General features: G+C 43.7%; 1 protein-coding gene across 1 annotated transcript; it reads left to right on the top strand.

Annotated features, from left to right (window-relative positions):
• The first annotated feature begins 770 nt into the window (after nucleotides 1–770).
• On the top strand, nucleotides 771–22,000 carry FAS (Fas cell surface death receptor). The gene is made up of 10 exons (XM_077751876.1): nucleotides 771–1,100; nucleotides 1,680–1,862; nucleotides 8,915–9,080; nucleotides 13,785–13,922; nucleotides 14,650–14,758; nucleotides 17,648–17,706; nucleotides 17,966–18,037; nucleotides 19,489–19,550; nucleotides 20,714–20,738; nucleotides 21,452–22,000. Exons 1-10 carry the CDS (start codon nucleotides 951–953, stop codon nucleotides 21,736–21,738), a joined length of 1,251 nt encoding a protein of 416 aa, XP_077608002.1. The 5' UTR covers nucleotides 771–950; the 3' UTR covers nucleotides 21,739–22,000.
• Nucleotides 22,001–23,122: the final 1,122 nt, after the last annotated feature.

Raw genomic sequence — 23,122 nt, 5'->3', positions numbered from 1 at the left:
AGATGTCTAAAAACCTGAATAAGGAAATCCCCGGGTCGAAAACCCCTAGTGAATGAAGTGCCTTTGGGTAAATTATCTTGGGCCCCAAAAGTCCCTCCTGAGCACATGCTTTGTAATAGATATCAAAGATGCTTACCTTACGATGAAAACTCACAAAGGGGCTTATTTAAAAAGTGGACCCATAAGACAAAAAGCAAGGCGAAACCAAATTTAGGACAGTAAATCTCTTTCTTCCCTTTAAGTAGGTAGAGAGAAAGAAATTGACTATATGATGTGAAACAAAAAGTAATTCCGAGAACATAAAGCCACGTATTTTTTTAACCATCAAATACAAGCAGTTTTTATTTTATTTATGGCCTCTTAGTTTCATCTACACTTGCACAGAATTCCATGTTTCGCCAGTGGTGTTTATAGTCCTTTTTCTATCCTTTCTCAGGTACACAGTTTTTATCTTTTAATTGTTATTGGATGTGTTTACAGAGAGGGTGTTTATTCCGTGAACTTGGATTTCTATAGTGCTCATCACTTATTATTTTATTTGTTACTTTGTAATAACCTATTGTTCTAAAAAAAGAGAACATTTCTAATTGGACTGGGATCAATCTCTATATATCTTATCACCAAAAACATTATTTGTAGAACCCCTGTCAGCACCTTAGTGCTGTATCCCTTTTGCTGTCTGTTATCCGTTCCCAAATGTGGGAAAACGGCATTTAACTACCTCAAAAGTCCTTTCCATTTAAGGAAGGCCCCTGCTTTTCTTGAAAAAGAAACATAAAGCGCCGTTAGCTTCCTAATACCAGTTAAGTCTCTTCAACTCAATCTTAAACAAGAACAAAATTCAGTCTACTTACCTACCTTTCTTTCCTTTGAAGTGAGACAGAAGTTGTAAAGCTCTGACTAGGAAGCCGCTGATCCCGGGAGTATGGGTAATACTGCCCCCGAAGGAAATGAGCTTGTCCTTGCCTTTGATCTCTGTTCCCGTCTTGTTTTGGAATGAACTTCTGTGCAACTATGAACTTTACGCTGCTGCCACCTGTGGGCATTTAGAAACAGTGGTCTGTGTTGGACAACTGGCCCGAGTTCCACTACGTGTGAAGGTGATAGTGAATTTACTATGGACTCGGGCATTTTGAGCAAGGCCAGCCTTAGAAATGAGCAAATCTGGCTACAGGTCAGTGGGCAGACGCACTGAGCCCAGCAAGGCAAGCACGCCTCCAGGGTTCGTGAACCTGTGAATCGGGATAAACTTGCAACCTTAGAATAAACTTGACCATGGAGTCATTAAGGACAGGCTGTCCACTGGTCAAGTCATGTAAGATTCTGTATTTGTTCACCTCTGTATCCTGGGAGGCCATAAAAATAGAAGGTGTGAGAAATATCTATACTTTTGATTTCTGAGGGCAGAGATCTCAGAAGGGGGTGGGTGGAGACATATTCTCAGAGGGTGTGGATTATGCTCTTGCCCTGTGCTGATGATTGAACTTTGGTTTTTTGTCACCCTCACAAAAGAATCCTTGATCAAAGGACACTGTTTTTCATATGGATGTCTTAATAGATTTAAGCCTGATTTCAAAAATTGGGCTGACACTGCCCCAGACTATGTTTTTTTTAAGCCTATATGTATTGACACGTACAGTGTATATTTATAGGAGTGTGTATTTTTATTTTTTTTTTAGGAAGGGGGGAAGCGTGGGAAGGGCAGAGAGAGAGAGAGAGAAAGCGAGAGAATCTTAAGCCTACTCCACATTCAGCACGGAGCCTGTTTCAGAGTTCACCCCCACAACCCTGGGATCATAAACCCGAGCCAAAATCAAGAGTGGGACGCTCAACTGATTGAGCCACCCAGGCGCCCCCTGTACGTACGTATTTTTAATATTAGTTGCTACCTAAATGGTGGAGGATTTGGGTTTCTCATGAAAAGTGGGAGACCTGGGCCCACATGCCGATGGCCCCTACTCCCCAGCCCTCCGGTCCAGGCGGCCTCTCTTCCCCATTGCCTCTTACACGTGGACGCCTTAACTTCTATGCTTCTCCTTTGGCCCCCTGGGCATTTAAGGACTCCAGGCTCTCATTTAGAATTTTGTAGCCCTCCGTTTATGTTTCCTCCATCAAAGGTGACTTCCCTTCCTTCAGGCCTATTTCTGGAAGGGTAGTTATTTCTCCAGGAGACTTTTCAAGTGCAGAGCACACAGGCTGTTGGTCTGTGAAGCTCTCAACTTGTCACTTGTCAATGCCACAGCTTGCTCCCCTCAGAGCTTCCTCTAGGACCACAGCGTAGTAAACATGCACATGACTGAGAACTTGCTGAAGATGACCAGAAGGAGGGCCTCATCCTCAGAGACAACTGATTCCTTAAGTCTGCGGTGGGACCTGCACATTATTATTATTTTCTTAATGCATCACTACATGATTCTGATCTCCGTCACGGTTTTGAAAACGATTTTACTAACTCTAGTCAAAATCTAATCTCAGGTAGAACTTTCTAGATGTCCTCATTTTATTGTGTTTATTGCTTGATCACTCGGAGATCTTGCCAGTCCCTTACCCACACCCCACACCCCCGCCTCAACTCTTTCTCTCTCTCTCTCGGTCTCCCCAGTAGCTGACCTTAAGAAAGAAAGAAGACACTCCTGGCATCAGATTTCCATGTGTATTTTTATTTATACTGTTTGAAAAAATAAGGAATGGAATCTTCCCTCATCTCTTTCATGTAGAAAAATTTATTTTATTTATCTACACCTCTGTGTTTCAGTAATGTACCTACTAAAAAAGGGCATTACTGTTGCCTGATTTTTTTTTTTTTTACACAAATACATCAGAGATGCTTTTCATCATTGGAAATAGTGGACTGGCCATGGCCTCTATAGGACATCTTTCTCCTCATGTGTTTTATTTAAGTAACTAAACGTCAAAAAAACAAGCAAGGAAGCAGAATTAAACTGTTGAGCTTCATTTTTTACTCCATTTATATCCTCAGCAGCAGGGGACAGTGTTTAGTGTTGAAAAAGTTCATACTCTTCCAATGCATCTGTTACTCATTCTTGCCATTCAACGGCGACCATTTTTCACCACCTCACAAAAATTATTTTCCTGTTTGCTTTCAACTTCACTAAGAACAGAAAAAAAAAGTTGCTTTTTTTTTTCCACTTCCTTTTCAAATCCTGCCTCCTCTCTCAAGGGTTGTTGATTTCTTTGGAGTAATCCAAAGGGGATTCCCAGTTCCTTCCAGTAGCTTGGTTAAGATCTCGAGTGTTTGCAAGTCCTGGCAACGTGTGGACAGCTTGTCAGACTGGGGTGAGGTAGGTGATGCGGGGCCATCATCAATTTCCGGGTTGGGCTCTGCCCGCCTCCATTCTTGTATTGGGTGTCCTGGTTGGCTGTGAAGAGTGATCCATCACTGAGACAGATGACTAATGACTATCCAATTTTAATCTCTCAGTTTTTCATCATCTGATACAAGGAACAAATTCTCAGGCAGCCCTGTTTCTGAGTTTCATAGGGACCCCGTGCAAAGATTCTAGTGGGGGAAAGACTTGGCGTTCTTATTTGTGCATTGCAGACCCTAGCCCTTGCAAGGGACCTGAGACCCAGAGGGCTTCGTGCCTGTTCTGAGAAACTCAGCACCCAAATTGGAGGAAAGGAAACGGGAACCCCACTTCTTCAGGAGCTGCAGGCCAGGATGTGAATTTCACCTTTTGTGCCAGCCAGAACCCCAGCCTTGGGGGTCCCTTCCTGCCTCCGTTTTCTCAGACTTGGGACCGACTCTGGTTCTCAAAGACCTCCTTCCCCGACCCTCAATAGGCATTTCCTTTGAAGATTCTTTGTATAATTAACACACAGGCTTGTCAACAACAATCTGAAAACACACTGAGTTGTTTGTGTGCCTAAATGGAGTAGAAGCAATAAGGAAACCATTTTACAAACCTAAAACAGCCCAGATTTAGGTCAGGAGTGCTGAGTTTTCCCTTGGCCATTCCTAGATTATTGGACAAGTCATTTCATGTGCTCTGGACACAGCTTCCTCAACTATAAAATAAGACAGCAGGGGGCGCCTGGATGGCTGCATCAGTTAAGCGTCCAACTCTTGGTTTCGGTTTAGGTCACAATCTCAGGGTTCATAGGATCGAGCCCCGTTTCGGACTCCACACGGACAGTGTGAAGCCTGCTTGGGATTCTCTCTTCCTTTTTCTCTGCCCTCCCCTCACCCACTCTCTCAATAAATAAAGAAACGTAAAATAAGATAAGATAAAAAAAAAAAAAGACAGTAAGAATTCCTCATGCCAAGGCTTGTTGTAACTACCACGAAGAGATACATGTTGATGAACTCTGTGCCAGGCCAGGCAAATGCCCTGTGGCAGGTGGGAAACCGCCTTTCAAGGGACTGGAGCTCTCATTCCACATTTTCATGGATAATTCAGGAAAGAGAGAAACAAATATTCTGATTTGCAGAAAATTGTAAAATCCAAGGGCTCCTGGGTGGCTGAGTCAGTTAAGCATCCGACTTTAGCTCAGGTCATGATCTCATGGTTTGTGAGTCCGAGCCCTGAGTCAGGCCCTGTGCTGACAGCTCAGAACCTGGAGCCTGCTTCAGATTCTGTGTCTCCCTCTCTCTCTCTGCTCCTCCTCCACTCATGCTGTGTGTGTGTGTGTGTGTGTGTGTGTGTGTCTCAGAATAAATAAACATTAAAAATTAAAAAAAAAAAATTAAAGTGGTAGACTTTGGTAAAGCAGATTGTCCTCCCCAATGTGGGTGAGCTTTATCCAATCAGTTGAAGGCCTTAACAGCACAGAGGCTGCAGACCTTGAGGAAGAAGAAATTCTGCCTCCAGACTTGAACTGGAGTCAGCTCTTCCTAACTCCCCTGGTTGACTTACCCCATCAGATTTTGGACTTGCCAAGTCCCCACCCCCCCCAAACCTATTTCTCTGGAGAACCCTGACGAACACAGCGCACTTACACATAATCTGTATGAGAGTAGAGCCTTTGTGTGTTCACTGTTCTGTTCCAGGCACCTGTCTGGTACATAGTAGGTACCCAACAAAGTATTGGCTCAATTAATTAATGGATTAGTGGATTAGCAAGTCTTCCCAGCAGAACACACAGCCGAGGTCCTCTGACTTTCTCATCTCTAGGATGATGGAAACGTAAAACGACTTTTACTTTTCATTGTTTCCCATTTGGTTATCATCTGACTTAGTTTCTTCATATTTCAGACCTTTAATTTAACCCGTTTTCTGGCCTTTTCGGCTTTTCTGAAAACAATTTTTTTTTGAGAACTCAGATCATTTAGTTCTTTGTGGGTTTCCTGCCTTGTCACAGTCCAAATGGCCCAGTTCCTGCCTGGACAGTTTGGGTTAAATCTTTGCATACTGCAAATTTGAGTTAATGCAACTATCAGAAAGGAAATACAAGCTGTATGGAGCACGGGGTATGGCCTGCGTTGCATTATGTACCAGTCACTGCCTGCCCTTCACATCAGCTTCCTTTTTCTTACTTAATGTAATTCTCTGAGGCTGACTTGAGTCAGAAATACGTTCAGACATGAGATGAGATGGTGCTGATGTCTGTGCTTGCGGCCAGTGATATTTGTGTCTTTCGATGTTCCACCCCACGTTTTACATCTCTCAAATTCTGGGTGGATTTTGGACAGTGGATTTTGATTTCCAATGAAACACTTCAAAACTCGGGCATCTGGGCGGCTCAGTCGGTTAAGCGTCTGACTCTTCCTTTCGGCCCAGGTCATGATCTCACAGTTTTGTGAGTTCGAGCCCTATGTTGGTCTCTGTGCTGGCAGCATGGAGCCTGCTTGGAATTCCCTCTCTCCCTCTCTTCCCATGCGCTGTCTCTTTCTCTCCCTCAAAATAAATAAATAAACTTAAAAAAGGAAAAAGAAAAAAGAAAAACTTTGAAATGAAAACGAAATGAGTTAGAGAGTACGTTTGTTTCAGACAGCTCTAGAAAGTTGACTACACGCGCCATTCTCCAGGAATCGCACTCACATCACAGTCCACGCAGGTACGAGGCGCTGTACTATCCTGAGCACTTCTCGCTGAGCCAGGAATGACTTGTGGGCCTGCTCATAATGCTGTGTCAGGAGTGCTGGGTGAAATGAGAATGCCAAAGAGGATGGGCCCCCTGGGCATAGGGGACCCACACGCACACAGGATTGGGTACCAACTTTCAGTACTTTTCACTTGTCAACTTAAGCTAGCTCAATCCCCATCAATCTCTTCCAAACTTCAGCCTGTACCATTTTCTTCAGTTTCTGGTGGGAAAGCAGAGTAGAAAGAGGAAAGCAAGTGTTACTTGTGACCTCCGATAGGTCGGAGGCAGCTGACGATAGGAAAGATTTGCTTCTACTCAGTTTGGGTGCTTACATCCAGTCTTCTGTTATCTGTTGCAAACAGCACTTTCTGGTCTCTTCCCACTGCAGCAAGATTTTTACACTGGGGCGAGACTTTGCAGGTGCTGACGATGTCTGGAATGTTAGATGGCTAGTATGTCTAATCCCTGACTGTCAAATAGAACAACGAGACGATTTTGGAATAAGGATCCTAAAAATTTGTAAGGTTTTCATTGGAGAGCCTTTCCCATCTCAGCAATTAACACTCTGGTATGCTTAACGTCACATTACGATTTCCCAGCATGCCCTATTCAGTTACTGTGCATTAGCTTTTGGCTCTCCAATCTAAAAGAGGGGCTGATATTAACAGGATGACAGAATGACCAGCAGGTAAAGTAAGAAGTGGGGAGCTGTCACCCAGAAAAGAGAGTTGGATGCTAATAAAGATCTTTGTTCAAAGTTGCACATTTTGATTAAGAAAAAGCTCATAGATTCAAATGTATTTTAAAAAATAAGAGGCATGCCGGGGCGCGTGGGTGGCTCAGTCAGTTAAGTGTCCAACTCATGATTTTGGCTCAGGTCAGATCTCAGGGTTCGTGAGTTCAGTCCGCGTGGCAGGCTCTTTACTGACAATGTGGAACCTGCCTGGCACTCTCTCTCCCTGTCTCTCTGCCCCTCCCCCCACTCACTCTCTGTCTCTCACAAAATAAATAAATAAACTAAAAAAAATTAAAAAGTAAGGGTCATACCAATATAAAGTGTAAATAAAACATCCCCAAATTATTAATGCACCACAGATAACCTGCCCGCATTCAAATCTGGTTTTGGAAACTTAATGCTCTTTTCTATCACAATCAATGTGGTTTTGTATTCTTAGAACCTGGCATATAGTAGGTGCTCAAGAAATGTCTGTCGGATTGAAGAGGCTGTAAAGCCAGCATATTTAGGCATTATTCCTCTGAGCTGAGTTCCAGTGGTTCGTCGCATAGATGTGTTCATGTAGAAAGCAATACACATGTAGGCTGTAGCCTATGGTAAGTGCCCTGCCTCTTGGGTATAAGGAAAGAACACCGTGAAAGGTGTTTGGAGACTCAGACAAGTCTACCTTTTGCTGGCGAGAGACCCTGGTCGAGTGAGATATTTTCTTGGTATTTTGGTATCATTTGTTCTCTTGGAAGACTGAATTTTAGAAATGCATTTTTAAACACATCCATCCCAGGAGGAAAAGTGGGCACCCTCTTCTCCTTTACTTCCCCCTCCTTAGAGGTCCCACTGTATCCTGCGGTCTGAAGGGGACACAGGCTTTGGCGACAGGGGGAAGGGCTAGGAAGGAAGCGGTAGGGACTCGTGTGCAGCGGTTTATACATGAAGGACACTTAGTTCTCTTGACTCAGAAGATGCCAGTATTATTACTATACCATAAAGTGGGGAAAAAATAACATGTGTCATGAAAACAGTGAAAAATGACCTTAAAAAAGAGTTTAATTTTTTTGGATGCTTAGCAAGAGAATTTACATATTCCACCTAAAATGAGGGATTATTTATAGTTATGGTTAGAAGCACCAAAAATACATCTATACAGAGAAAAGAATCAATCAGATACTGTCCCCAATGCCTCCATATATTTTGGGGGGTGTATTTTTCTAAGGAATTCTGGTCTGTAACTAAGATAAATTTGACACTAGTATCACTTAGACCGATGAACTTTTATCTCCAGAAGAAGGGAACTGAAAACAGATTAAAGATTGGTTCTCCCCTAGAAGAAGTCCATTTTTTTCCTGAACGAAGGTGAAGAAAATCCCATCGGATTCACTGTATGGTTGGACAGCCAGACAGGATTCCATCAAAACTGTTTGTTCTGTGGTTATGTATCAAGAGAAGAAATAGAACATGTCATAAACTAAGTACCAGATTTGGGAGAAACTATCCCTTCTCATCCTCCTAATAACCCTCCAAAACACACAGTGTTGTCGTCACTTATGAGTCAGGAAGTTGAAGGTCAGGGTGGCTTTATAACTTGGCTGAAGTCACACTTTTGGTGGCAGAGCTGGGAGTCACACCACAGTCAATCATTTTGAAATTTAACATTTTTTCCTACTCCACTGCGTTGTCCTCAGTAGAGCTTTATGACACTAACGGTAATGGTAGTTAAGAAAATCGTAATAATACCATTTATTGGGCACCTATTATGTACCAGAAATTGTGCGAAGAGCATGTTATCCCATTTAATTATCACAACAAACTCATGAAGAGGACAGTATTTCCACTTTAGATAAAGCAATGGAGACTCGGAGAATTTGAGGGACGTTAGTTACCCACAGTGACGGGGCCAGTAACTGGGGGCCAGGATTCACTTGAGTCCAGAGCCTTGGCTCGAGTCATCCATGATGCTGTTTCTAGAGTAGCCTGGATTGTCACACAATCTATGTGCTTCTTTTCCGGAGGTGAGTCAGCAGAAGGAGGCAGCCCCACGTGGGTTTTGCCTGCGTGACAGCAGATGTAACCATTTGGGGCAGCGTGACACTGCTTGACAAGTCAAGAAAGCTCTCCTATGCTTTTCCTTTTCAGATACTGACCTCTGTCGCTGGGCCATTGTTTAGAGGTAACAGTGCTCAAGTCACTGATGTCAACTCCAAGGTGTTGAAATGGAGTAAGAACGTTACGGAAGGGGAGTCTGGATGTAAGGAAGGTCTGCATCGCGGGAGCAAATTCTGCTGTCTGCCATGCCCTCCCGGTATGTTACGTGGGACGTCCCGCAGTTAGCCGGAAAATCGGGGTGAGGCGTCGCGTGGTGTAATCAGGGAGAAGGTATTTTTACAGTGCTTGGTTCTCCTGCATCAGAGCATGGCTGGAAAGCACAATTGGGAAATTACTTTCCTGACACTAATTTAGTTCAGCTTTATCCTGCTTGTTTGGTGCAGGTACGAATAAATACGATTTATGAATGGCAGGTATCTCTGAAGGGAGAGCGTTTCTTCAGCTCAATTTTTCGGCAGCAAAAGGAGGCCCGTGCGGATATTAAAGGTTATCGCAGGGGCGCCTGGGTGCCTCAGTCAGTTAAGCGTCCCACTCTTGACTTCAGCTCAGGTCATGATCTCACAGTTCATGAGTTCGAGCCCCGCTGACAGCGTGAAGCCTACTTGGGATTCTCTCTCTCCCTTTCTGCCCCTCCCCACTTGCTCTCTCTCAAAATAAATAAAAATAAACTTAAAGGGGCGCCTGGGTGGCTCAGTAGGTTAACCGTCGGACTTCGGCTCAGGTCACGATCTCACGGTTCATGGGTTCGAGCCCTGCATTGGGCTCTGTGCTGACAGCTAGTTCAGAGCCTGGAGCCTGCTTCGGATTCTGTATTTCCCTCTGTCTCACCTTCTCCTGCTCACACTGTGTCTCTCTCTCTCTCAGAAATAAAACATTAAAAAAATACTTAAAAAAATAAACTTAAAAAAACTTATCGCAATGGCACCGACTAAAATATATCATCATAGATGTGGGGCTCCGAAAACAAGGGACCCCCTCCCTTCAGGGATGCGTCTAGCAATTCCCTTCAGTCAGAAGGTCTCTGAAGCCTGCAAAATACATTCAGCTGCAACTCGGTGAGAGAGAAAAGCAATGGACAAAAGCCAACAATTTTTTTAACACCAGTGTTTTGAAATGCAAACTAATTTCAGATCGGAAATCCTTTGCCCACGAGGAAATTAGAAGCTTAGGAAAACTGAATTGTGCAAACCTGGTGTTCAAACTGCAATAGCATTAACTGCTGTTTCCCGCAGGGATGAGCGCCCCCCACCCTCACCTGCCCAGTGAAGTAAGACAGGAAGCTAAAGGGGAAAAGCACGTGGGTTGCTGCTGTAGATTCACAGAGCCAATACGGACTGTGCGTAGTACGTTTTCCGGGGGGTCTCCAGGCTTCCAGAACTCCAGCAGCTGAACAGGCTTCAGTCCTGTGTCCTGAGACCCTCCCAGTATCCCTTGGGCTCCTGTCCAGTTTTTAATAACCTTCGTGGAAAGTCTCCCTTAGAATCCCACCCATTTATACTTTAGCCTCCTTACGTGTATTTACTCTTCTCCAAATGGGAGTGAAGAATGGCTTCCTAGCTTCTTTATACCTTGTTAAACATCACCTCTGGGGCCCCTGAGTTAAGATCCTTACTCATATTTTTAAAGCTTAAGTTGCAAATTCAAACAAAGATAATCGGCACTGCGTATCAGACTGTCAAGAATTTTTTTGTTTGATTTGCTTTGTTTTATTTTCTCTGAAGAAGTGCTTTCAGCCCTGCGGAATTTGCTTGTGAGATAAGAACTCTCATAAACCACGATTGGAATGTAAATTGTTACTGCCTTTTTAAGAAAGAAATTTGGACATTCGGATCAAAAACTTGAAAACCTTCATGCCTACTTGATACAGTAAAAAATTTATGGGGAAAGGTCTTTTAAAATAGTCAAATGTAGGGGTGCCTTGATGGCTCAGTCGGTTAAGCGTCTGACTTCAGCTCAGGTGATAATCTCACAGCTCGAAAGTTTGAGCCCCTCATTGGGCTCTGTGCTGACAGCTCAGAGCCTGGAGCCTGCTTCGGATTCTGTGTCTCCCTCTCTCTCTCTGCCCCTCTCCTGCTTCTGCTCTCTCTCCCTCTCTCTCTCTTTCTCTCTCTCTGTCTCTCTCTCTCTCTCAAAAATAAATAAACATTAAAAATTTTTTTTAAATTGTCAAATGTAAAGGAAAAGATATTGTATGCATGACATTTCATTGTGGTACTCAGTGGTATGGGAGCAGTTACGTAAATTTGGGAGTATTCAAAAGTTGGAATGTCTCAGTCAAATATATCATGTTTTCTCATATATTTGTGACATGAGCCTCACCATATAAATTCCCTGAAGGGATTTCTTTTTTTTTTTTTCTTTTAAAGTTTTCTTTATTTAAGTAATCTCTACACCAAATGTGGGGCTCGAACTCATGACCCTGAGATCAAGAGTTACATGCTTTTCCGACTGAGCCAGCAAAGTGCCCCCCTGAAGGGATTTCTAACTGATCTGCCAGCTGGATTACCTGTCTCTGCTCCGTCTCTAGGAATCCTGGGCAGCAGACTAATGCTCCACCCGTTCCTATTCCCTCTTGTTCAGTTGTAGGCTTACTTCAAACTGCTTCCAGCTCTTTTTATGCTCATTGGTGTTGTGATATTCATGTGTAATTTAATCAACTATTAACAAACCCATGCGATATGAATGCAGAGAAAAGACATTTCATTTCTACGAAAACTCATTTGCATGTTTGCAGATTTCAGTAAAGGTGAGTTGCTAAAAGAATTGTTGATGAGCAAGCTGAGATCAAAATCAATGAAAGAATCACAAAGTCCTTAAGAGCCTTTCATACAAATTACTGGTATCTTTAAGGAGGTTTTTTTCTCCATCAAAAAGAGGAAGAAAGGAAAGAAGGGAGGGAGGAAGGGGAAGAAGAACAATAAATGAGGCATTTTGGATGTCACTTAAGTGAGGAAGAATCTGGAATTATAATAACTTTCTTCTCTGCCGCAAGACTGGCAAATGATTACACAGTTATATTTCATAAACTGAAATATTTACAGTATGTTTTTCAGTGATAATCTGTGAACTGACATTTTTGATTAACTGATCAAAAAGCCAGCCCTTCGCCATATCCAGTAAGAAGGATTCTGTGGTACAGTGCATACATTACACACACACACACACACCCCATGTGCACATATACGCACGTGTATATATGCATGCACGTATGTAGGAACACACCAAAATGATAGTGAACCTCTCGGAGTGGTTGACATATAGGTGCTTTTTGGACATCCCTAACTTTTCCAAATTCTCTACATTGAGCATGTGTACAGTCACATTCAGAAACGCATGTATTTTAAAATCCGATTTTCAAGAAAACAACCGCTCATTTTTTATATTTTGATACATTTAGGTTGTGTACGTTGGAGGAGAACACTCTGGGTTTCTTGTATGCCTGTCATGCCCTAGACCTTGGGTTGAGCTTATCCTGCAAGGTAATCCACTAAAGAGGCCAATTCGTTTAGAAACCAATATAATACTACCCCTGGCAAGCAATGAAACTTGAACTTTGGCTCGGTTTTCGTAAGCATTCCTATGATGTTATACAGCATTGTATTTGAATTTGAATTTGGTTCTGGGTTTTCACAGTTGGTTTATTTTTTTCTCTCGGCACATTATTGGCTTTGTTTATGATAATATTATCCGTGTTTAAAGTCCATAAGTTGCTTATGTAGTATTTTGTTTTATCAGAAAGAATGCCGTCGTGTTCCTATCCAGGACGGATAGCGTAACTTACTTTTGCTGTGCACATGCGTGTGGCAAACCAGGCTCCGCCTAGTCTTTTAATTAGTTATACCGTCAATAATTAGGGTCACGAGTCCTGCTTTCCTCTTAAGATTTCCCTTCTCTGGCCCCTGCGCTACAAAGCACTTACCCCCATGTTTTCCCCAGAGCACTTACCACCAGCTGACACCATATACTTATTTGTGTATTTATTTCCTGCTTCTTCCCTGGAAACAGGAAACCCTGGAAGATCTAGGCCTTGTCTTGTTTCCTGCAGCCTCACTGGCTCCTAGAATGTGCCGGGCATACAAATAAATCCTTATTAAATAAATCCTTAATAAATCCTGGTTAAATAAATGAATTTTCAGGAGAAAGCATGGTGTATAAAGCTTACTAGCACCAATACAGTGACTCACTTTATTTGTAAAGGAAATGTGAATATTATTTACAGTTGTGTGTATTAAGACAAGAAATCTGATAATAGATGTGGCCCTAAATACATTCATGTCTTCCCATCCAAATGTACTCTATCCCTTAATGGCAAAGGAACAGAAAGAAATTGAATGAATACCAACCTCTGACCTCCTTGCAAAAAAGTTGCTAGAGGCATTTCTTCAAGTGCATTTGGTCATCTTAACCTTTTAAAAATAAAAACCTTTTAAAAAATATACACTCCTGGGGCGCCTGGGTGGCTCAGTCAGTTGAGCGTCCGACTTCGGCCCAGGTCATGATCTCACGGTTTGGGAGTTCGAGCCCCACGTCGCGCTCTGTGCTGATGGCTCAGAGCCTGGAGCCTGCTTCGGATTCTGTCTCCCTCTCTCTTTGCCCCTCCATCGCTCACACTGTCTCTCTCACTCTCAAAAATAAATAAACATTAAAAAATTTAAAAATACATACTCCTCTTTTTAATCGTCCTATGTCTGTAGGCATGTTCCTTCCGTTGCTCGTTTAGCTTTAGTCTGGGAAGTATCCTGTCTGTTGACATGATTTTTACAATACCCTTCTCCCCCTTGTGCTTATATTTCATCAGCCTAACAGCCCTGGCCCCATTCTGTTGTCACACCTGCATGTCTCCCATGCTGTTCCACGACCACCTTGTGTTTAGACACTTGCTCTGTCTTCTCTCGGGCAGGCACACGAAAAGCTGCTGACTGTAAAGATGATGGGGGCCAACCATCCTGTACCTTCTGCAAAGAGGGGAGGGACTACACAGACAAGGACCATTTTTCTCCCAGATGCAGAAGATGTAGAATTTGTGATGGAGAGCACGGTAGGTGCCTTAAAAAGCAATCAAAGAAGACCAATCATGGGGCTCCGTGGAGAACCATGCATAATCCAATTTGAAATTGGGGCCTCCTCTGGTACTAGGTTGGCTTACAGACAGGGGCCGGATGGAGCTGGCTTGGGGTGAGGCAGGACTAGGTACCAAGCTAATCACCTGTCTGCACATTTGTGCATCAAACCTAGGCAGTTCTCCCAGAATAACTAAATATGAACCTGGAGAACAAGCATCATCAGCTACAATCAAAACTGCGTAGATTTTCCCCTGCCTTGATGTATGCTCTTGTAATGGCCCTCAAGAGCTCAGAAACCTTCTGAGAGAAGGACAGAAGAATCCAGGCGGTGCATGGGATGCTCCCCCTTCTCTGAGGATTGATTTTGTCTCGATCATTCCAACCGGGGACCTGAATTTTTATGGGTGTCCCATCTATTGTGAGAGCCCAGACTCAAATATAACAAACACTCCCAGTTTCCTTGGATATCAAGAAATCTCTGGACAGAACGCTTTTCTGTCGCCATGCAGGCTCTAAAGCAATGTCTCTCAAAGGGGGCTTACGTTGGGGTCACCCAGGGAGCTATGAATCACTATCTATGTTACAAAAGGTGTGCCAATTTCAGCGGTAGATCTCAAAACTTCTTGTGGCCCCTGCTCACCATTTGCATGGTCCCCTTATAACCAGCTGCTCTAATTAATAGCGTGAAAATTGGTTTTCTAGGCTTAGAAGTGGAAAAGGACTGTACCCAGACCCAGAATACCAAGTGCAGATGTAAACCGAACTTTTTTTGTAACGTCTCTCTGTGTGAACACTGTAATCCGTGCATCACGTAAGTTTTCGTCTTTCTTTGACCAAAATGCTAGAGATCTACCTCGACAGACCCTGTCTTCCTAGGGGGAAACAACACCGGCTGAGAGTCGAGAATTTGGGTTCCAGTCTTACTTTGTCTATTCGTTCATTCAAACATCCAGTCTCCGAATGTTGATTGAACATCTCCGTGCTTGATAGTGTGCGTGCTGTGTACGCTAACAAGTGTTATGAGCAAGCCACATCCCTGGCATCAGACGTCTGAGGCAAGAGGCAGAGAGAGTCAAGAAAGCAATGGTTATGGGGCAACACCACGTGTCAAACAGCAGAAGAGTCCTGTGCCCAGGGTGTTATGAGTTCTGCACGAGCACCTTTCAGCTCTGCCTGGGGGTGGGGCTCACAAAGATATGACACGTGGCCAGAGTCTTGAAAGAGGAAAGAGAACATTCCCAGGAGTGCACCGAGGGGTAGGACATCTCAAGCAGGGGACAACATCTGCAGAGAGATAAGCGGACACCCCAGAGAGCAGAGTCGCTGGCTGGAGTGTGGTGAAGAGGAGCCAGGGCCAGATCACAAAGGGTCTTGTCTTTCATGCTAGAGATCTTAGTTTGGACCCAGCGGTAGAAAACCTGATGGTGCATCTCACTGTTCTTCTGATCAGTTGGGTGACTTCGAGCAAAGTCAGCTAGCCTCCCTGACCTCCAGTTCCCTCACTCAGAGGACGCAAATGATACTCACGTCTCCCCTCAGCCTCGTTGCTGTGAGGGTCAGGGTGGGTAGTATGTGTTGTAAACCAGCTTTTGTTTTGTAAGTTATTGTTCTGTACAAATAGAAACCTTTAGCATTATGTTCCCGTGCCTGGCCTTAAACTTGTATTTCACCTTGGGAAACGTTGGCTTGAAAAGTAGGGATGTGATGCCTTATGTCGCTTACTTACTAGAAAATTTTAAATTATGGGCAGTTAACCTAGCCCTGCTTCTAGCCCCATGTGTCTGAGAGTGCCTCATGGTGACAGGCGAGGAAGGGATTAGTGTACAAAAATAAGAAGAATAATAGTGTGGGTCCACTTATGCGTGGGTTTCTTTCAAGAAGTGTAGTGTAGCATTATAAGTGTATATTCTCTTCCCTATGATTTTTAAATACCACTTTCTTTTCTCTAGCTCACTTTATTGTGGGAATACAGTGTAGAGGTCACCTGGGTGGCTCACTCATTAAGTATCTGACTTCGGCTCAGGTCATGATCTCATGGTTCATGAGTTTGAGTCCCACATTAGGTGAGCTCCAGCCCCTCTTCGGGTGAGCCCTACTTCTCTCTCCCTCTCTCTGTTTCTCTCTCTGCCCCTCCTGGGATTCTCTCTCTCTCTCTGCCCCTCACTCACTTGCACCCTCTCTCTCTCAAAAAAAAAAAAAAAGAATACAGTATAGAATGCATACAGTATTACAGTATACAAAATATGTATTTTTAAGTTTATTTATTTATACGTTTACTTATTTATTTGAGAGAGATAGGTAAGAGTGTGAGCAGGGGAGGGGCAGAGAGAGAGAGGGAGAGAGAGAATCCCAAGTAGGCTCTGCACTGTCAGCACAGAGCCCCATGTGGGGCTCGACCTCACAATCATGAGATCATGACCTGAGCAGAAACCAAGAGTCGGATGCTTAACCCACTGAGCCACCCAGGCACCCCCATATGCAAAATATGTTAATCCACTGTTTATGTTATCAGTAAGGCTTCCGGTCAATGCTAGGCTATTTAGTAATTAAGTTTTAGGGGAGTCATTAGCTGTATGCAGATTTTCAAAAGTGCAGTGTCGGGGGTGGGGCATGGTCAGTGCCCCTAATCCCCACATCCTTGAGGGTCAGCTGTAATAATAGTGCTAAGTACCTCATCATCTCCATTCAGTTCTCCTGTCACCATCACGGTCAGATGCCGACGTTCCCTCTGCTATCGATGAGAAAGCAGGCTTATCGTGCTTCAGTGACTGATCCCAGCTCCATTAGGTAGGGAATAGGCTGACCGGGTGTCATTCAGGCAATGTGACTATCAGACTGGCAGGGTGTGGCTGTCTGAAGAAAACCCCAAGGATTTTCCTCGGGAGCGTCCTAATCACCACGTGGTCCCCTGACATATCTGCTGGCCAGCTGGGTGGCAGTTCTAAGTATCCTGGGCAGTGCCTGTCGCCTGGTCACTTGATTGTTCAGTGGGACTGTTTTGAAATAGTTTTTGGCAGTTGATGATTTTAAGATCGGTGTCCTACCAGTTTTAAGATCTTTGTCTATTTCATCCTTTTTCTTGTTTGTCAATATTTTATTACCCTTCTTTAACTCTTGGCATTTTAAAGATTTTTTTTAATTTTTAAGTAATCCCTACACTCACTGTGGGGTTCAAACCTGCGACCCCAAGGTCAAGAGTCTCATGCTCCACCTGCTGCGCCAGCCAGGTGCCCCAAACTTTTGTCTTTTATTTCTTTTCCCTAATGTTTATTTATTTTTGAAAGGCAGCAACAGAGCACTAGTGGGGGAGGAGCAGGGAGAGAGGGAGACACAGAATCGAAGCAGCTCCAGGCTCCAAGCTGTCAGCACAGAGCCCGACGCAGGGCTCAAACTCATGAAGCCGAAAGATCATGACCTGAGCTGAAGTCGGATGCTTAACTGACTGAGCCACCCAGGTCCCCTCAACCCTTTGTCTTTTAAAACATAGTCACTCGGTAGGATATTTCTCACCCAAACATCCAAATTATGTTAGGAATTTGTGCCAGTGTTGGATGCGAATCTAGCAACATTTGAGGGAATATGTTTGTCAGAGATGCAGAGATAAATAAAATGGCCCTGGGTTGATAGTGAGTCGTTGCAGATGATCAAGCAGTCAGTCCACCAGGCCTTTTGAACTTCCTCTGTATTCTTTGCCTTTTAGGTGTGAACACGGAATCCTTGAGAATTGCAGCCCAACCAGCAACACCAAATGTAAACAAGGTCACTGTTTCTTTTTATGACTATATTCTCTTTTCTCTTGTCCCCACTGTAGATTCCGACGAAAAGCCAATCCCTTCTGATTCTTTGAGAGTACTGTGTTTAATCTTTTTTTTATGTAAAANGCTCGAACTCACAAACCGTGAGATCATGACCTGAGCCGGAGTCGGACGCCTAACCGACTGAGCCACCCAGGTGCCCCAGTGTTTAACCTTAAAGATTACTTCTTTTCACATTCAGTGCTCCATGTTTCTGCCTACAGGATCCAGCTCCAAGTATCTGTGGTTTTGTGTCCTAATCCCGATTCTGCTGTCTGCACTACTAGCATGTTGGTGTAAGTTCTTACTTTGTTCAAACTGCAGATTGAAATAACTTGGGAAATAGTAATCCACAAGAATCCCCCTCTGTCTCCTACCCATAGGAAAGCTCCTGCCAGGTACGTAGCTCTGCTATATTGTTAAATTCCCACCACTAAATGTACCCCCCGAGACCTGATAAGCATGAGGGATAACGCCATCCCTCAGCTACTGTTTTTGAGCAATTATTCTGGAGCCCCGAATGGATATTCCCATCCTCCCTGTGAATAAGGATGTTTTCATCTGGGCAGCAGCTGAGTTGGCCAAGAATCAGAAGTAATCCTTTATTGCTCATTGAGATGGTCCCTTGCATTAAGAGAGAAGGAAGTAAGGATCTTCTTGGGCAAGCCTTCAGGGAACACTTGATAAATTCATCCGCTCTATGCCTCCTCTCCCTTTTTCAAACTCCATGTGTTTTTCTGTTAATTTTTTATTCCTCCACCTTAATTTAAAACACTGTGGCAATATCATTTTAGCAGGGGTTACTGAGAAAGTCAGCAGGTAAACCCCAAGTGGGTATATTTGTAATCACCACAAGAAAATCGCTGATAAAGACATAGAGTGGCGTTAAGTTTTATTTTTTTTTATAGTTTATTTATTTTTGAGACAGAAACAGAGCATGAGTTGGGGAGGAGTAGAGAGAGAGGGAGACATAGAACCTGAAACAGGCTCCAGTCTCTAAGCTGTCAGCACAGAGCCCGACGCGGGGCTCAGATCCACGAACCATGAGATCATGACCTGAGCCGAAGTCAGACACTTGACCGGCTGAGCCACCCAGGCACCCTGCATCAAGTTTTAATGACTCTAAAGCTTCTGATTTTTCCTTCCCCATGGGAACCAATCACTGTTTCTCCAGCTCAGGGGGAGATGAAGAGGTTGTTTTGCCTTTGGAGACTAAATAGACACTAGTTGTGCTTGGAGACGTGTCCACTCCTCTTTTTCATTTCACACTGACATGAAGGCACACAGCAAATGAGTGTATCTACTTTAGCTATTTGTGCGTGTATGTACTTGAACCACTAGGCATGAAATGTCACCTCATGGCAAGCTCATGCTAACTTTCCATGTCCCGTGGCTTCTGTGTTCTGCTGTTGACACGCCACCCAGCTCCAAGCTAGTGAAAGAGGGTAGTGGGGACCACATGATACGTCAGAAGCTGGCTTCAGGCTGGGCCAGTGTGTGATAAATGGATGGCCCAATTAAAATGTGACGTACCTCTAGAACATTCGACCTGGATTGGGGGGGCGGGGGTGGGAGGGAAGTGTGAATTTCCAGAATCAGAACAGTGCTGCCTCTTGGGTATTGGTCACGTTAAGTTGCAGTGAATTTCTCCCTCCTTCTCATACTTCTCTTAGTGTAAGAGTATATTCTCACAGGCTTCCTGCAAGCCTGAGACTTGAGTCTGATAGACATTTCTTTGATCTTTCAGATGTGATCAAACAGCGCAGGAATAAAAAGAATGACGGCTGTGGACCTAGAGTGTCACCTATTGTAGGTGTTGAAACATGCATCCACTTCCTTAAGAAAATAGAGAAAGTAGTAACTCAGCTTTTTATTTGTTCCTTTTTAAAAACAAAGTGTGTGTGTGTGTGTGTGTGTGTGCGCGCGCGCACGCACATGGGTTAGAGGGGCATCAAAAATGAAGCAAGGGGCACCTGGGTGGCTCAGTCAGTTGAGCCTCTGGCTCTTGATTTCACCTCAGGTCAAAATCTCCTGGTTGGTGGGATCCAGCCCTGCGTCGGGCCCCACCCACATTGAGTGTGGAGCCTGCTTGGGATTTTGCCCCCCCCACCCCCCCGCCTTGTTTTCTCTGCACCTCCCCCACTCTCTCTATCTCTCTCTCAAAATAATAATCTTTAAAAAAGAAATGAACTAAGATATGGTGCCCAGTTTACAAGAAGAAGTTTACAAGAAGCTTCTACACAAATAACACAAGAATTGACAAGAGTATGAGAGTGTGGTCAGTGTGCACTGGAGAGAAGTGTGGCCAAGTTTGTATGTTCTGTGTTGGGATTATCCCTGCAGACAGACTGCACACAGACATTCTTTACCAGAGCAGGGACTCATTATCCGGGTCCCAGGCACACAGAAAGCTCTTAAAGCCTGTCACAAAGGCACAACTCAGTTCTCTCAGCCACCTGTTACCTTATCTCTCACTGTATCTTTTAGCAACTGTGGGGTCAAAGCATTTCAAATAGCAAAAGATACACTGGGGAGAGAAACAATTCACTTAATGAATGATGATTTCCATTTGGGGCCAGGGCTCGGTTGGGGGTCAGGGTTCATTAAATAATTGCCGCTTAAACCATTTTCTCATGTCAGAAAGAATAGTAACTGTAAAGAAAGCCATAGAATAGTAGAGTTTATTATGTCTACTTTCATGCATCTATATGAAAAATAATCTCAGCACATTCCATGAATCCTTCAGTTCCTTGCCTCTGTAAAAAGAGGCATGAAAATAAGGAATTTCTGGCAAGGCTGGGACCTTGCAGAATAAAGCTTTGGGCGCCAAAAGAATCCTTCTTAATCACGTAGTCTAGCTAATTTTATACCTCAAGCGACTGGTTGTACTTCCTTCCACAGTTACATTTAGAATATTATAGACATATTTTTATTTATCGTGCTCCTTCCCTCCATTTTTTTTGTCTCCTCAGGAAAGTATGCCGATGATTTGCAGAGGTAAGGCTTCTATCTTTTCATTTCATGGAGGTGGCTTCCTTAGGAGTTTACAGGCCAATTTCAGTGACATATCGTGAGGTCTTACTCTTCCTTAAACACAATTCTTTCTGCTCACCATCAAGAGTTTATCCAACAGTGTGTTTGAATGTATAACTAATTCTCACAGTTAAAACTAAATCAGATAGCAGGGAGACAGCATATTCTGAGGCTTAAGAGAATTTTCCTCCATAAACTGGTGTGTTCTAGAACTCTTGCTTATACTGACTTAGGGGCCAAATGAGCTGAATTGTAGACTCGGTTATTAGTGGTGTATTTCTGGTTCTGTAATAATGTTCGTGATTCTGTTCAGTCCTGCTCCCTGGCCTGTGGCTCAGAGAAACGATCATGAAGTCTTTGCCTGCCATTGAGGATGGTGGGTTATCGATCATCCGATCCATAGGGAAACGTTAGAGGTGATCTTTCCCAACGCTCTTATTCCAGAGCTGAGAAAAGAAGATGTACTGAGATGTTATGTGGCTTGCCTGGGTCATAGAACAAATTACTGGGGACACAGGAGGGGGTGGGTTTTGTCCCCCCCCCCCCAACCAGTTCTCTTGATCTCTAGGACTTAACCAGTATCCTTAATATCATTGTAGGAGAAGTAGGCATGGTGTTTTATGATGAGCATTTCATTTAGAAAGACAAATGTTTAGAGACTGTTCTCTATTTTCCAGACACCGATTTGAGTAATTACATCAGCAGCATTGCCGAACAGATGACAATAACTCAAGTCAAAGAATTCGTTCGGAAGAACGGTATCAACGAGGCAAAAATAGATGAGATCAAGAATGACCACCTCCAAGACACCGCTGAACAGAAAGTACAGCTGCTCCGTAATTGGTACCAGCTCCACGGGAGGAAGGGAGCGTGTTACACCTTAATTACAGGTCTCCAAAAAGCCAATCTCTGTACTCTTGCGGAGAAAATTCAAGAGATGGTCCAGCAGGACATTCCTGGCTAACTTGAGTGTGGAAACTGTAAACGTGAAAATGAAAGACAAAGCCTGGCTGAATGTGAATGTATATATTAAGCCACAGAAAGCAAAATCAGCGTTAGAATGAGTTCTTAATCGCTGTAGACTATCAACGTCGCTTGGGTTTTTACAGGGTGTGTTTTCTTTTTCATTTGTTAGGTTTTAGAGCTAATATATTTATAGGTTTGGAGGGTCTCATGATTCTGACTTGAAGGATGTTGGGAAGACAGACCTAGTTAAAAGTAAATACAGTGGCATGTCGAGTGTACAAGTGTGTGTACGCGGGAGAAAANTCTCTCCTAGAAATAAATAAAACATTAAAAAAATTTAAAAAAAAAAAAAGTAAATACAGTGGCATGTCGAGTGTACAAGTGTGTGTACGCAGGAGAAAAGATTGGGAGCACACTCGAGTGTCTAAACTGGAGTTAGAGGGTGTATGCATGAATAGAATCCTGGTGTTGCCTTTTTCTTTTCTTGTTGAAATGTTTCATGCATCGTTGCTATTTGTTCAGATGGGGAGGGAGTGGCCCTCCAGAAGTAAACTTACAATTCTTTATTAATGATAAGGCCCCAGTTTTGTCACTAGATGACCAGAAAGAATATTTTATTTTGTTTTACAGTTTTTTAAATATACTTTTTAAGTTTATTTACTTATTTTTGAGAAAGAGAGAGAGAGGAGCAGAGAGACAGAGGGAGAGCATCCCAAGCAGTCTGTGCACTGTCAGTGCAGAGCCCAATGTGGGGCTCAAACTCCTGAACTGGTGAGACCATGACCTGAGCCGAAATAAAAACTCAGATGCTTAACTGACTGAGCCACCCTGGTGCCGCTATTTTTTTTTAAGTTTATTTATTTTAAGAATGAGAGTGTGTGTGCAGGGGATGGACAGAGAGAGACAGAGAGAATCCCTAAAACCCAGCCTGGGGTGGGGCTCGAACTCAGGGCCGTGAGATCATGACCTGAGTCTGAAATCAAGTCAGATGCCTAACCCACTGAGCCACTCAGGTGGCCCTACAATGCCCTTCAGGTGGCTGTTTGTCTCTCCGTTGCTAGGCCACAAGGCACCTGAGGGCAGAAATCATGATTGACACAGAGCAGGTATTCACGCGATCGACATTTTTTTCACTGAATCAGTTAACGAAGGAATAAAGTTATGTCCAGTCATTCGTGTTGGTTCCGCCGGTTTGTGACTGCCTTTTGGGAGGAAAATCACGATGAGTGACTGATCACTCGCTCTATAGGGAGGCTGACCTTTCTTCTTAAAGAATGATCTTGTCATGAAATCATCGAACCATCCAAGGCCCTTCGAGAAGCTTCCCTCCCTCTGTGTCATCCCAGCCTCCTCCTCTTCCATCGAGTCAGTGCCCAGCACCT

Source organism: Crocuta crocuta, unplaced genomic scaffold (assembly GCF_008692635.1).
Source record: "Crocuta crocuta isolate KB4526 unplaced genomic scaffold, BGI_CrCroc_1.0 scaffold694, whole genome shotgun sequence".
Taxonomy (NCBI): domain Eukaryota; kingdom Metazoa; phylum Chordata; class Mammalia; order Carnivora; family Hyaenidae; genus Crocuta; species Crocuta crocuta.
This window is presented reverse-complemented; position numbering and strand designations above follow the sequence as displayed.